Here is a 15,550-nt window from a genome sequence, read left to right as displayed (position 1 = left end):
TAGAAAACTATTCCCGAATATTCTGCACGGTTTGACACCTCATTCATGCGTCTGCGATGAACGGTGAGGGACTAGTTATTCCCCAAAATCCCTATTATAAGTCAATGGGGCAACTTTGGGGACCTCTCTTGCCCCGGGGGTAAAACTTATACCCTTGTGCGGGGTATGTTCTGACACAGGTTGCAAACCTCTTCAAATGTGTAAAATTTTAAGTTTCTACAAGATTCCCTCTCTGCGCTACAATCCGTCAAAGTTGGCCGCAATGTTAATTCTATGGGATTTTTCGGCCGGTTAATTGCCCCCTGCGGGGGCAATTAACCGCCAACCCCTTAGAAAAGTCATAGCACCCCATTCCCATATAGGCCGCACGATTTGACACCTCACTCATGGGTCTACGACAAACGGTGCGGGACTAGTTACGCGCCGAACTTTGTACGGAAGAAGAAGAATAAGAAAAAGAATAATAAGTTTGCAAGATAACAATAGTGATGCTTTGCAAGCACCACTAATAATAAGTTTGCAAGATAACAATAGTGATGCTTTGCAAGCACCACTAATAATAATAAGTTTAAGTCGGATATCAGTAAGTTGGCTTTCTCAAGCCAACTTAATAACTAGAGAGGTACATTTCCTGAAGAAAATGTGAGTGGTGCTTGCCGTGGCGAAACTCTGGCCCTCCATATCTCTACGACAATGGGATCTTGATAGCAACATGCTAATATAGCTAGCATCAAGCTAGCACTATGCTAATCAGCTAAACATCATGCTAATTACACTAGCATGATGCTAGGACCATTCTATACATGTGATTAGCGAAAAGTTAGCATAATGCTAGCGACATGCTAATAGCGTTAGCATCATGCTAGCGATGTGCTGATGAAATTAGCCTAAAGCTAGAAACATGCTAATTTTGTTAGCATCATGCTAGCAAAATGCTAATCGCGTTAGCATCATGCTAACAGCATGCTAATGAGGGTGTTAGGGGGCGTGGCTCATGAGCATGATGATAAATGCAAAAGAGTGTCTCTACGACAGTCAGATCCACAGTTAAATCAATGTTAAGTCTGCAGGTGGTTAATTGCCCCCTGCGGGGGCAATTAACCACCCACCCCTTAGAAAAGTCACAGCACCCCGTTCCCGAAGATGGGCCGCATGGTTTGACACCTCACTCATGGGACTCAGTCAAAGTTGGTCTCAATGTTAAGTCTGTGGGTGGTTAATTGCCCCCTGCGGGGGCAATTAACCACCCACCCCTTCAAACAGTCAGAGCACCCTACTCCCGAATAAGCCGCACGGTTTGACACCTCATTCATGGGTCCACGACGAACGGTGCAAGACTCAGTCAAAGTTGTTCTCAGTGTTAAGTCTGTGGGCGGTTAATTGCCCCCTGCGGGGGCAATTAACCACCCACCCCTCAGAAAAGTCACAGCACCCTGTTCCCGAAAATGGGCCGCACAGTTCGACACCTCACTCATGGTACTCGGTCAAAGTTGGTCTCAATGTTAAGTCTGTGGGTGGTTAATTTCCCCCAGCGGGGGCAATTAACCACCCACCCCTTCAAACAGTCATAGCACCCTACTCCCGAATAAGCCGCACGGTTTGACACCTCATTCGTGGGTCTACGACGAACGGTGCGGCACTAGTAATTTTTTTAAATTCCCATTATAAGTCAATGGGCAAAGTCGCCAAAATCCCCATTCAAATTCTATGGGGCAACTTTGGGGACCTCTCTTGCCCCGGGGGTCGAACTTATTCCCCTGTGCGGGGTATCATCTGACACAGGCTGCAATCCTCTTCAAATGTGGTAAATCTGACGTCTCTACAAATTTCACTCTCTGCGCTACAATCCGTCAAAGTTGGCCTCAATGTTAAGTCTATGGGATTTTTTGGCCGGTTAATTGCCCCCTGCGGGGGCAATTAACCGCCCACCCCTTATAAAAGTCATAGCACCCCATTCCCGTATAAGCCGCACGATTTGACACCTCACTCATGGGTCTATGACAAACGGTGCGGGACTAGTTACGCGCCAAACTTTTGTACGGAAGAATTTTGCAAGATAACAATAGTGATGCTTTGCAAGCACCACTAATAATAAGTTTAAGTCGGATATCAGTAAGTTGGCTTTCTCAAGCCAACTTAAATAGAAATGTATTAAGCTCTACATTTTGTTGATTCCTAAAGTTTAAAAGTTACAGTATTCCTATTAAAGAAGTTCTAGGTGTGAAAGAAGAAATAAATTTCAGAAGATTTTTATGACCAAAATTCCAACTTTCTTGTAGAATGACCCAAATACATGTAACAACAATAAGCATTTACTATCTGCCAGCATTTCTTCTTGCTCTTTATTTTATATACAGTATACAGTATATGAAACTATCCCACCTGCATGGTGTCTCCAGTGTGAGACTGCTGAGAGGGTGTGGCTGCACTGAGGACGTCAGCCTGCTTTGTTTTCGGAAGTTTGTTTGGCTACTTTCTGAAAATTCTAAGCTACATGTGTGTTTTAGATGTTTGTTTACGTCTTATTTATCTTAACTAGTCAGGAGGACGTAGCCAGTGTAGTGTGTTAGTGTCGGTGGGCGCAGCAGCAGCAGCAGCAGCGCCATGTTTCATATTGTTTGGGATCGAGGCTAATGTAATGTGTCAGTCTGTTCAATCCAGCTACAGCCGCTACTGGCGCGAGGAAAGGCTTTACGTTTGACACGTAAGTAAATTGAATACATTTTGGACATTAGTGAAAAGGACACTATAGTGACAACTATCACTATCTACTTTCTACTATTTAAACTTTTTCACCTTTTAGATATGAGGAGAATTGACACAAACACGTGAAAATTGTGTGAGAAAACGCGGACACGGAAAAGATGATTTTAAGCACTCAGCCGTGATGTGTGTTCCTTATATGACTAGATTACTTGTTAAACTAGGCGTTATCCTACAATTTAAACATCATCTTTACGTTTAAAGGACAAACTAAATCTAGGTGATAGTTAAATAAATAATGAATCTACAATAAACCTATACAAATTTAAACCTATGCAAAAAAAAAGTTATTTATTTCATGTTTTATGCTTAAAAACATTTGTTAAAGAAAAGCTTTACATTTTCATTTATTCATTTATTTATTCACTTATTCATTCATTCATTTATTCTTCTTCTATACAGCTTTATCCTACTGTATGTACTGGAGCCTATAGACCAGGACATTTAGGGCACGAGGCGGGGTACACCCTGGACAGGCGGCCAGTCCATCGCAGGACACACACACACACACACCCACACACTCACACACACCCACACACCCACACACACCCACACACTCACACACACCCACACCCACACACTCACACACACCCACACAGACACACCCACACACCCACACACACCCACACACTCACACACACCCACACCCACACACTCACACACACCCACACACACACCCACACACTCACACACACACCCACCCACACAGACACACACACACACTTACTTACTTTATGTCTACTTTAAGTGCAGAACTTCTGCCTTATTTTATTGCTCACTCAACAGATTGAGATTAAATATAAGTCACATAACCACTGTTTAATCTTTTGTAGAATAACGCCCCCTCCTGTTCTTCCAGCCATGTGCTTAAGGTGGTTCCCTGTGGTGCCATGGACAGCCTCCTCTGTGGCTGCAGGGCTCCCTTATTTCACTGCTGCTATAACAGAGACAAAGTCTGGGTCAAATGTCATCCAAACACCATTTTACACAATTAGGTGACTTTGCATAAGGTTCATTAACAGATTCAGTTGTTGGTGAAAGTGGTAGATGAGTTTAGAAGAATATGCTATAAGAATGATTTGTTTTTGGTTCACTGGTGTTGCATAATGCATTTCACAAGAGTAAAAGACCAAGCAACAATTTTAAGCTGTCGGTTGGTCAATAGAAAAAACTGGAAAAACCTTCTCCCAACAGGCGGTATGCTATTTACTAATAGATAAGATAAGATAATATATACTTTTAGTCGTCCCACAGTTGGGTAATTTCTTTGGCACAGCAGCATAGAATAATGTGCAACTAAAAAGTACGGACAGTACAGTATTTGTAGAAACACAAAAGAAAAAGAAAAACAGTGCAATAATTACACTTGAAAATGAATTGCACTAGGTCCAACGAATTGCACTAGGATAATATTGCACAATTTAAAATGGTGTTATTGCACAGTTGCGATTGCAATGGATTGCTATAGGATAATATTGGACAGTTTAAAATGGTGTTATTGCAGAGTTGCACGCTGAGAATACGGGAACAATAAATTGATAAATTACAAATTTGGTTCTTTTATACAAAGTGAATGAATTTATACTATTTAACTGCACTACATTACCTGGGATATGTTGACTTTGTTGGTTTGGTATTTGGTATGGGCTTTTTTCTTAAAATTAAGGTGAGACCGGCTATTTCAAAAATACTTTGAAACAGTTAAATATTTTAATGTGATCTTAAACAATTGCTTAAGGGCAGGGGTACACTTTTTCATCAATCAAAGCAGCACTAACCAATCATTTGCCCTTCTTCATTTAATGTTTTTTGAAATTTTTTTACCAAAAAAATTTTTAACTTTGTGCAGTTTTGGAGAAAATGTCAAATTACTTAATAATCTATGCTTATTATAAACATATACAGTATATATTTTTTCTTATAGAAATAAAAATTAAAATTAAAACTTGCAGTGGAACTTAAATTTAATTTGCATTTAAATTGAATTTACATTGTGTAGAGAGTTTGGGCAACCTTTAAATTTTTCCTCAGTGGAGTGGCACACCAAATAAGGTGCAAATGCCATCCACTTGAATTTCGTTTAGTTTAGGCCTACGTAGACAGGATAGGTGTTATTATTATTATTTTTTATTCACCATCTCATGTCTGCCTTTGCAGCTTGATTGGGTCTAATGACATTTTATGGTGGCTCTACCCCAGGTACAAGTACTTATACTTAATTTTTTCCTTTAGACTTTACTTCTCCAATGAATCTAGGTGTTTTTGTTTAGTTGGCCTCTCATTACCCATTTGTAAGACTAACACTGCTTTCTTTGTACTGGACTGAACTTCCTGGATATTACCATAGCCACTCAGTTTGTCATTACTAATTTGTTCTCTGTCTCTCTCTTAGAGGACTGATCATTTAATTACTTTATCTTTTTCTTGCCATTTGTACACATGGAAAAATCAATTTAAGCATGAGTTTAACAATAATGCTATTGTTTATGTGCCGTGCATTTACCTTTTTAAAAATATTTTGTGTCCCATATGTTTCATTGTTACTTTATAATTTTGCAATGACTGATCAAAATAAAAAATTCACCTTAGTAGATTGACAAAGTAGTCCAGTAATGTATGGTAGCTTAAAAGTCTTGAAAGCATGGCTAATGTACTTTTTTTGTCTTTTAGGTAAAAAGTGGATGTGCCATACTTCTTAAATAGAGAAATATGCAGCAGCTACTTTCCCTCATTCTTTTGAACCTGTCTGGGTTGTGTTTTTCATCTGCTCTTCCACCAACAGCAGCCCCACTTTTCACTAAACCATTTGTGGTCATATGGAATGCTCCCATCTCCACATGCAGCCAACGGCAGGTCCGTTTGGATTTGGGTGTGTTTCAGGCCATCACCACACCTGCCAAAGTCCCGAATCAAACATTGACTCTCTTCTACAAAAATCGAATAGGTCTATTTCCTTATGTTGACCTCTACAATTTCGTACAGTACAATGGTGGTATTCCACAGAAAGGAAACATAAGTGGCAGTCTACAAATTGCCAAAAAACAGTTCACCCAGTACATTCCATCATCCACACCTGGCCTGGCTGTCCTTGATTGGGAAGAGTGGTTGCCTCTGTTTGACCAAAACACAGACATAAGAGAGATCTATAAGGAGTTGTCCATAAACTACACCCTTCAGCAGAACCCATCTCTCACAAGCCAACAAGCTACATTGCAAGCTAAAGAGCAATTTGAGAAAACTGCCAGAAATTTCATGGAAAAAACTTTGCAGTTAGGAATCTCACAAAGACCAAATTTTCTCTGGGGATATTATTTGTTTCCTGACTGCAAAAACTATGAATTTCTGAACCCAAATTATACAGGAACATGCTCTCAAAAAACAACACAGTTAAATACTGAACTTCTCTGGTTGTGGAAGGCAAGTACTGCTCTCTTCCCATCAGCATACCTGCCTGTTTCTTTTAGTGGAACCCAGAATGCAGCACTGTTTACCCGAAACCAGGTGCTAGAGGCGATGAGAGTGGCAGTTATGCTTCAGCAGCCCTTTATTACCCCTGTTTACTTATACCTCCGACCACTTTTGCGAGAACAGAATGAGCTATACATGCAAGAGGCAAGAACTTTTACATAGTAATTAATGTACATTTATTTTCACAGCTTAGCAATGCAGCAATCACAAAGAATAATGATGGAAAATTATGTCCATGTCTCATTTTCTCTCCTCAGGTTGACTTGGTTCGGAGTATTGGTGAGAGTGCAGCTCTGGGGGCTGCTGGATGTGTGTTGTGGGGATCTAGCTCTGATTTTAAAGACAAGGTAAGTACATTTTGCATCTTTTTTGTGATTCATTGGTTTTTATTGTTATTTCCTAGAAAGAAAAAAAAAAACCTGTGGACAACCTGTAGTGTGTGGAGCCATTGCTCCTGTATTATAATAATATCATAATTAATCTCCAGCTTCTTTTATTTAGGCATCATGCGAATCCCTTTCTACGTACTTGTCTAACACACTTAATAAATACATCATCAACGTTACAACTGCAGCTGAGCTGTGCAGTGACCGGCTATGTCAAGGTAATGGGCGCTGCGTCCGTAAAAGGAATGACTCAGATGACTACCTACACCTCAACATAAAAAGCTTTAATATCCAGATGGTTGATGGGATGTACAACATCACTGGGGAACCTTCCGTCACCGACCTCACTGCCTGGGCTGACAAGTTCAATTGTCAGTGTTATGAGAACCAGCAATGCAGAGCGCAAATTTCCTCCAGATTTGAGTATAATGAAAGAAGGGTCACTGGTCATCTAATAGTACTGCTTGCTGCATATCTGCTAATTGAATTGTCTTAGTGTTCTAGTAATCAACAATTTACTCTAAATGAAAATACAAATTTCACTCAACATCTTTCAGTCAAGAAGACTTATTTTATCTGTCCCTGTAAGCTCTTATATATAAATGATGATATAGGTTTAGTTATATTTTTATTATTAGTTTTTATGTTCGTTGACATGTCTGAAAAAGAAATCTACTACCACATGTGAAATGTACATTTATATATTTTGTTCTTCCATCTGTCGATGTTTTTCTTTTAGCTGTGGGGTGGCCACAGCGAATATACCACATAGTATTTGGTTTGGCACAGATTTTACACTAGGTTTCCTCCCTGGTGCAAATCTCTTATTTTTTCTTGGCTTAGACCGGCATTGAGAAGGAACTGTTTGACTCCAATGGCTGGGGATCAAACACCATGAGACAGGTGGACATATTTAAAACTTTGACTAATATTAATTTAGTACTACTGATATACTAACTGTAAGCATCAGAAGTTTGCAAAACTTTTGTATATTGTAGCCCAATATTAGCTTTTTATTATTATTTATTTTTATTTGCAATATATACAGTATTTTGCTTTGTGGTTAATTTTAACAATAAAGATTCTGCACTATTCCTAGTTCTCTATTTCATTATATTACTGTTCACTGATTTGTACAAAAGGTTCATGAGATGCTTTATCTCTCCATCAATGTTCAATAGACACTGATTGATTTCATCTAAAATGAATCATACTTCATGAATCAACTTGTGAAGTCCATGCCAGCTTGACTCCACTGTCATTAAGTCAAAATCTTGCTAGATTAATATTTAAAAATTTAAAATTAGTTTTCTTCTGTGCAAAATTGCTTAAAAAAGGAAAACCTCTGAAACAGACACCCAATCTCTCATTTTTGTAACAGAAAAATAATACATTGTTTTGCTGTTTTTTTTCGGTGTCTCTTAGTTAAGCTATATTCAAATAATCCAAAGAAATGCTTTTATTAATATACTTTGTTCTTATGCATAAACCTGTATTCTATAAAATACTGAACAATTTTTCAGGATACTTTGTCACTTAATTTACCCTACAGTATGTCACAAATCTACAGTATATGATGTTTACACCACAGGGTTTAAAGAACCAAATGAGAGGCTATAATAAAGTGTTACAGGATATTGTAGCGATAACTGTTTTTTCCCTTTGCATATTCAGTAATATTGTTTATCAGATGAACATGTAAATATATTTGTTGTACCAAATTTTTTTATTTTGAATTAAAAAAGGACAGTAAACAAATGTAAAAAATATTCAATGTACAAAAATATATTTACATGTTCATCAAAAATGTTTATTTTAAATAAAAAAAGGACAGTAAATAAATGCAAAACATATTTAATGTACAACAAATATATTTACATGTTAAAAAAAGTAAAAAAAAAAAACTTACATGTTTTTTTTTATTTTGATATGTCTTACATTTGTTTACTGTCCTTTTTTAAATTCAAAGTCAAAACGTTTGGTACAACAAACATATTTGGTATTTAGATCTGAATAACAGTAAATTAGCAACAGCTGTGAAAATGCATTAAAAGAAAATTAATGTGAACTACACCATCTTGTTAAAACTTTCTTCTGACCCTGTCCATAAAAAAACAAAAACAAATTGACAGTAATGAATTTCTAACAAACCAAATGTAACATCTGTGGGGTGTCATTAATTTTGAAAGCTGAAGCTTTTCCCCCTTCCCACACACGTAACAAATCCCTGTCAATGTAATAGAAACTGATTTGTATTATATTTGTGGTTTCTTACATTTGTGGGCTGTAATTACATTGGCAGTGGTGATAGGGTGAAAGGCTGCCAATGCATGCTGAACCATGTGTGGAGTGAAGGCTAGCTCATCTGGTATGATCACACAGGAGAACTACTTACTGTAGCTATGAGGTTTTCCCCTAGAAAGATCCTTGCATTCATGTGAATGTCACATGTATTACATTCTTGACCATGTTGGAGCCTTGCTTTTTAGTTGCTGTAATTAAAAGTAAAAATAGAGAAGCCCGATCATTTATAGTTTTTCATATTATTTCAAACACTTTCAAGTACATCTAATGTCTAATTTTGCCAGTTTTCACTAAAGAAATTGTAGAGATTTCTTTTGTAGAGATTTTTTTTATACATAAATAAAAAAACATGTTACAAATGGCTTCTGTTACAAACATGGTTATAAACCACATAAACAATAAAATTAAATAAAGAGTACATGTACATGTACATATCTAGAAGTTAATTTTAGCTTTCACAAGCAGCTAATATTAGCCATTAGAGCATTTAGCTGGCAATTAACATAAGCCTAACATAATATTATAAATCCATTATCATAACATTATAGACATGCTAGTGCTATTAGGATCGTTTCATTTTATCTTTATATTTTTTACATTTTATATTTCAGGTCACACAGAAACTGAGTAGCTTTAGGGTAACATCCAAGGTTAAATAATACAATTCATAAAACTTCCTACGGCTTAAAATTTTCCAGGAACTCAATTTGTGTATTTATTGCCAGCTTTTAAAACATGCTCCTTAAACAGGTAACACTTTCACACACAAATACATACTGTACATCCATAAAATATATCATTAGTATTAAATGAAGCATCGGTATTCATTTTTTAATGACAGCCAGCTGTGCACATCTGACCAAAAAGACATCAAAACATATGACATTTTAATTATCATAGGCAAACTCTCAGCAGAACTAGAAAGTTGGAGACGGCCATGCAATGACCACTTACATATTATCATAAACAAATATAACAATCTTTGATAAGATGCAGGAAACTATATATATAATGCTGGCTTGCTTACGTGTATAGTTTTATTTACATTAGTAGCACTCAATTGGTATGTTTGGATATTATTTGAGTTAACTTGTGTTTGCAAATGTGTCTAGTATTATAATATTGTTTTCTTCGTATTAACACATTTCTGTGTATAGTATATTGCAATAACCCGGCAGTCATAAGAAGAAAAATGTTTCATATAGGAATGTATTTTTGATGCCTATGATTTGTCCTGATTGTGTTGCTCTTTGTTGGTTTTAGGGTGTGACAATGTGTCATCTCAGTGAGAGAGGACATCGTACTTACCTGCTTATTGTAACCTTTATAAGCTTCTACCTTGGCACTGCCTGGTCTCTTTTCCCTACAGCTGCTCCAATTTTTAAGGAAACACCTTTTGCAGTCATATGGAACGCACCTACACATGTGTGCCAAAACCTCAAGATTCCTTTGGATTTTTCTGTCTTTCAAGCAGTGACCACACCAGCCAGTGAACCTGATCAGTTTCTTTTTCTGTTCTACTCCAATCGGCTTGGGCTATACCCATACACACAGACTAGTACTGGAAAGGAGTTTAATGGTGGCATTCCACAGAAAGGAAACCTGACAGCTAGCCTCACAAAAGCCCATAATGAAATCATTCAGTATATTCCTGAATTCACCCCAGGCTTGGCTGTGATTGACTGGGAGGAATGGCGCCCACTATGGGCCAGAAATTGGGACTCCAAAAACATCTATCGGAAGCTTTCCATTCAGTATGCAAAGGAAAACAATCCGCTTCTGTCCTCCAGTGAGGCTGATTCTGTTGCTAAGCAGCAGTTTCAGAATGCAGCCAGGGCTTATATGGAAAAAAACATGCAGCTGGGGATCAAACTACGGCCAAACTACCTTTGGGGCTTCTATCTGTTTCCAGATTGTTATAACTATGGATGGGGAAGCCCAAAATACACTGGTGAATGCCCAGAGATTGAGCAAACTCGCAACAATGAGCTCCTTTGGTTGTGGGAGTCCAGTACAGCTTTATTTCCCTCAGCATATTTGTCATTCACCCTGAGGAAACAACCTGATGCCGCTTTGTTTGTCCGGGGGATGGTGAAGGAAGCTGTGAGGGTGTCAGCTCTTCCAAAGTCCCTCTACACCACACCAATTTATGTCTACTTGCGCCCTGTTTTTAGTGATCAGAACAAAGTATTTCTGAGTGAGGTGAGATTATAGCTTCAGGAACAACTATTTATAATAACATAGCACTAAACTGCCTGTGTTGTATACATATATACAGTCAAACTAAGTTTTAACTTTTACCATTTTGCAAACTTGTGTGTGTATATATTGGAAATATTTAATAGCTTATGCTGCAAATTTGCTGTATTTTTCATCACTTATGTTTGTTTCTTCTTAGATAGATCTAGTCCATACCATTGGAGAGAGCGCAGCTTTAGGTGCATCAGGTGTAGTGCTTTGGGGTGCAAGTGCTGACTACAACAACGATGTATGTAAATATGCTGACATTCTGAAATCTACAATTTTAATATATTTTTTAAAATCTGCATTTCACAAACACTTTTCATCCATAAAATACAGCTCAAATGGCTTTCCAGTATGTTTAAAATCTAATACAAAAATATAAAATAAAAAAACATGGCAATTCTTCTGGATCAGATTTAATAAAATTATTTACTTTTAATAGTTTTAATCTGATAATTTATTGGGTAAAATAAAGGTACAGTTTCTTTTCTAAAATTTTTGGTAATCTTTTATCTAAAAATAAATTTGAGCTATAATTTGTTTTTGTACCTTCATTCCTTTTATTTACATTAAATTGAGAACTTAAAAGGTTATATTTTACCCCTTTGGTCTTTACAATGTTTTTTCTTCTTCACAAAAACAGGAACAAAATATATTCTCTATAATTTATTTTTCTATATTACATTATATTTTTCTATATTTAATATATTTCTAAATTAAATGCATTCTCTCTCTCTCTCTCTCCTCTCCCTTTTAGTCTTCGTGTAAAGCACTGGCTTCTTATCTGCCCTCGACACTTAACCCTTATGTAGCCAACGTAACTGCAGCTGCAAAACTCTGCAGTCAGACACTGTGCCAAGGCAACGGTCGCTGTGTCCGCCAGAACCCTGATTCAGCGGACTACCTGTACCTTAACCCAAATAACTTCAGCATTCAGCAGCATGGTGGAAAATATGTGGCTGTTGGTGTGCCTTCCCAAAATGATCTTAATCTCTTTGTTAACAGGTTTACCTGTCAGTGTTACGTAGGTCAAGTGTGTTATGCCCAAAAAATTATTTCAGTCCCCAAGACTCCAGTAGTTATAGATGTGTGATTTTAACATTTCCTGTTGCCTGTATCCGTTACTATAGAATTATAGTACAGTTAAAAAAAAATAGAAAAAAATTGACGAAGTGAAATAAAAAGATCAAAGTATTTAAAATGGCATGAAAGCTGTTTTAATACAGTAAATGATTTTTCTAGTCATGATTTACTACTGTTTTAATCATAAAGGAAGACATATAAATGTAACATTCTTAGCAATGGCAAATTTCCAAATTCATAAACAACAAACAATCAAAACCACAAAATCATCAGAAAAGCTTATTCTTCACTACACTGCTTAATAAAAAAGAAAAAGATGCACTACCCTGTTGTACCCAGTGTAATAATTTACTAACCTACACGGTCACCACATGACTTTGTGGTAAAGAACTATTTATGTACAGGTATAACAATAAAACTTAATCAATTGTAATAAAACACAGAGACATGAGGCACAATAAATGTAATTTAGCAATGCTTATTGTTTCTCATGATTTTTTAAATAAAATGACAAGAAAGCAGGTTTTGCACAGCCTCCTTTTGCATTTGCCAATCATTAATTTTACTCTTTTTTTTTTCTCTTTTTTTTTTTGCATCAGCCAACCATAAATGATCAGTTACCAATTAATAAACAGGCACCTCCAGTCAAATTGAAGTGCTTTAGATCATGACAACATATCATAGTCTTTATAAATACATTAAGGGAGCAACTCATTCACAGCTCTCTTCATCCTCTTAGCCATCAAGGAAAAATCTACATGCATGCTGGTTGAATGAACTGTTCTGCTCCAATGTACTTTTTCAATTAGTAAATCCTCATTTGTCCAGTAAAACATCTTTATTATTAAACTGTGCAAATGTTTTGACACGGGGAGCAAAAGCACCAAGAGTGTTGGCAATTTTGGTGTGCATGATTTTAGAACAGGTTGAGAAGAGTTTACTACATTGGACTACATTGGTCAGTGCCCAAACCCCAGCCACTAGTTGCAGTGCTGGTCCCAAGCCCGGATATTAGTAAGTGAGGGGTAAAATATTGTTTCTGGGAGTTGAAATCTCAGGGTAGTAGGGGGTAAAATATTGTTTCAGGAAAGGAAGCCCACTCCAAATTGTTGCATGAACAGGGTCCTCAGATATACCTCCACACAGCTAATTGGATCGCTTCCACCAGCAATGCTGGAAGGTGGCGCTGGACCCATTCTGCTTTTTCTGGTGGCAGCAGCAGAATGACAAACTGCTTGAGGACCATCAGCTCCTGGTCGCATCCCAGGGCTGGAGAGTGAATGCAAAGGGTTGTCCTTGACCTTGGAATATTATTGTGTGGAAGTGTTGCCATTGTTGCTCTGATGAATGGTCCACCCATTGCAGAGTTGCCTTCTTGTGGTCAGGGAACTACAGTATAGGAAGCTGGTGATGGAGAGTTCAGCAGCAAGCTAAACCTTACTATTTAATAATGGCAGAAACTATGCTGCCAACTGCATACTGGAACTCAGACCAGTTCCAGAGGACTTGAGAGCTTCATGCAAATTTTGGCCAGTGTGATGTGGGGTAAGGCTCAAAATCTCCCACTGGGACAGCTTAGACTGCATCAAGTTGCAAAGCACCGCCTAGTCCTCCTCCTGAGCCTGTGTCATAGATAGGGACTGCCCTATTAAACTGCTCTTTTTACATGTAAACGAGTTTCGGTGTTGGCTATTTTGGATGAGGGTGAGAGTTCTAACCAGGTCTACTAAGAGCAAGGACTCCATGCCAAGAAGCAAAAAATGGAGAGGTGTTCAGGGGAAGAAAACTAATCAAAACAAAAAAAATCCTACCTACTGTAATGCCAATCAAGCTGCGACAAGATGGAGCATCCAGCAGCAAGCAACGATTTACCGAGCTACACTCCCTGCAGGTTGTGGAGGCTGCACCAGCAATAGCTGCTGCTTGCTAGTCAATTGAACCAACTTTACACTGTGGTCAAAAGGGAGATCTCAAACACATAATCCAAACATGAAATAAGTTGTTTTTTATAATCATGAACTGTTATGTTTGAGTCATATACTGTTAGAAAAGAGTTTAATTATGCTGAATTATGGTATAAGACTTAAGTCATGCCAGGTTAAGTCTTATCGACCCAGAGTTGGGTTCCGTTGCCCTGCTGCACCTAAACTATGCCCTGCTCCATAACATGCTATGCATGCAGCATGCCATATCATACCTAAATCTTGTAATGCAATGTTCTTCCTAAATTTTTCTTGAGCCATGCCATGCTATACCTAAATCATGCCATGCTTTACCAGATATATGCACTGTTCTCCTTGAGCCATGTACAGTCTCAGTCAGACACTGCATTATCCCAGCCAACCTCAGCTGTGCCATTTGGCGACAATAATTCCCTGCTGGCTCTACCAGCTGGCTTTGAGAACAATGTGCTCACACTACTGCTATCCTGCTGGTTTATAATTCTGGCTATCCTATGCTGATCCTTTTCATGAACAATACATTTTGGTTGAAGTAGATTTTTTTTAACAACTACATATAACCTCTAGACCTTTTTTTTTGCAAATAACATTCCCATGTTACCTACAGTCTCCAAAATACTCAAACCACTACACCTATTACTAATTTTGTATTATAAATTACCATTTTTTTGCATTATGAAATGTGACACTTTTAAAATGGGCTATGAACTTTTATATATATAGAAGACATTAAAACTGATTTGTTAGCCACTCCACATATTTCATGTTAACTTGGCAAATCGACAAAGATTGTGGAGGAATGGGCTACAATTCCAGCAACGTCTTATTTGAACTAAGTGTATGTTAACTTCTGACCCACTGGGAATGTGATGAAAGAAATAAAAGATGAAAATAATCTCTCTCTACTATTATTCTGACAGTATGTCAGGAACTGTAAAAAAGGTCTGTGAAGGAATTGTAAAAACAATTGTAAAATTTAAATTTATTTGGCTAAGGTGTATATAAACTTCCAACTCCAACTGTATCTTGAAATTTCAAGTCAAATTGGTAGAGATTTCTATCATATTATTATGTATGAATGTGCAACTTTAATAAATTTAATCATTAAACTGAACCTAGATTACACTCCGGGTAATGAGTGTTAAGATTACAAATTTGGATGTGTTTTCCTTTGTAGGAATGGAAAATCAAGGTCAACTTGAGCCCAATGGAAAGTTCAATATATTAAACAAATAACTCCTGTACATGAGGCTCTGAACTGGTGTCCCGTCCAGAGTGTTTTGTTTATAACAGTAACACTGGTCTCAGGTAGTGGTAATTATTAAATGTTCTTATCACAAA

The 15,550-nt window shown here is 37.4% G+C and overlaps 2 protein-coding genes across 3 annotated transcripts; both read left to right on the top strand.

The window, feature by feature from the left end:
- Positions 1–2,422: 2,422 nt before the first annotated feature.
- LOC128544361 (hyaluronidase-5-like) lies at positions 2,423–7,711 on the top strand. 2 transcript variants are annotated; one of them, XM_053514405.1, is made up of 4 exons: positions 2,423–2,704; positions 5,434–6,375; positions 6,489–6,578; positions 6,733–7,711. In XM_053514405.1, the coding sequence occupies exons 2-4, from the start codon at positions 5,473–5,475 to the stop codon at positions 7,111–7,113; spliced, it is 1,374 nt and encodes a 457-aa protein (XP_053370380.1). In that variant the 5' UTR covers positions 2,423–2,704; positions 5,434–5,472; the 3' UTR covers positions 7,114–7,711. The 2 variants fall into 2 exon arrangements, with proteins under 2 accessions (XP_053370380.1, XP_053370389.1); XM_053514414.1 differs by lacking the exon at positions 2,423–2,704 and having other exon boundaries at positions 5,369–6,375.
- Positions 7,712–10,189: 2,478 nt separating this feature from the next.
- On the top strand, positions 10,190–12,572 carry LOC128513903 (hyaluronidase-5-like). Its single transcript, XM_053487463.1, has 3 exons — positions 10,190–11,123; positions 11,320–11,409; positions 11,923–12,572. Exons 1-3 carry the CDS (start codon positions 10,194–10,196, stop codon positions 12,256–12,258), a joined length of 1,356 nt encoding a protein of 451 aa, XP_053343438.1. The 5' UTR covers positions 10,190–10,193; the 3' UTR covers positions 12,259–12,572.
- Positions 12,573–15,550: the final 2,978 nt, after the last annotated feature.

This window comes from Clarias gariepinus, chromosome 2, assembly GCF_024256425.1.
Source record: "Clarias gariepinus isolate MV-2021 ecotype Netherlands chromosome 2, CGAR_prim_01v2, whole genome shotgun sequence".
In the NCBI taxonomy this organism is placed as follows: Eukaryota; Metazoa; Chordata; class Actinopteri; order Siluriformes; family Clariidae; genus Clarias; species Clarias gariepinus.
The sequence above is the reverse complement of the archived record's forward strand: the minus strand, read 5'-3'. Positions and strand labels throughout refer to the sequence as shown.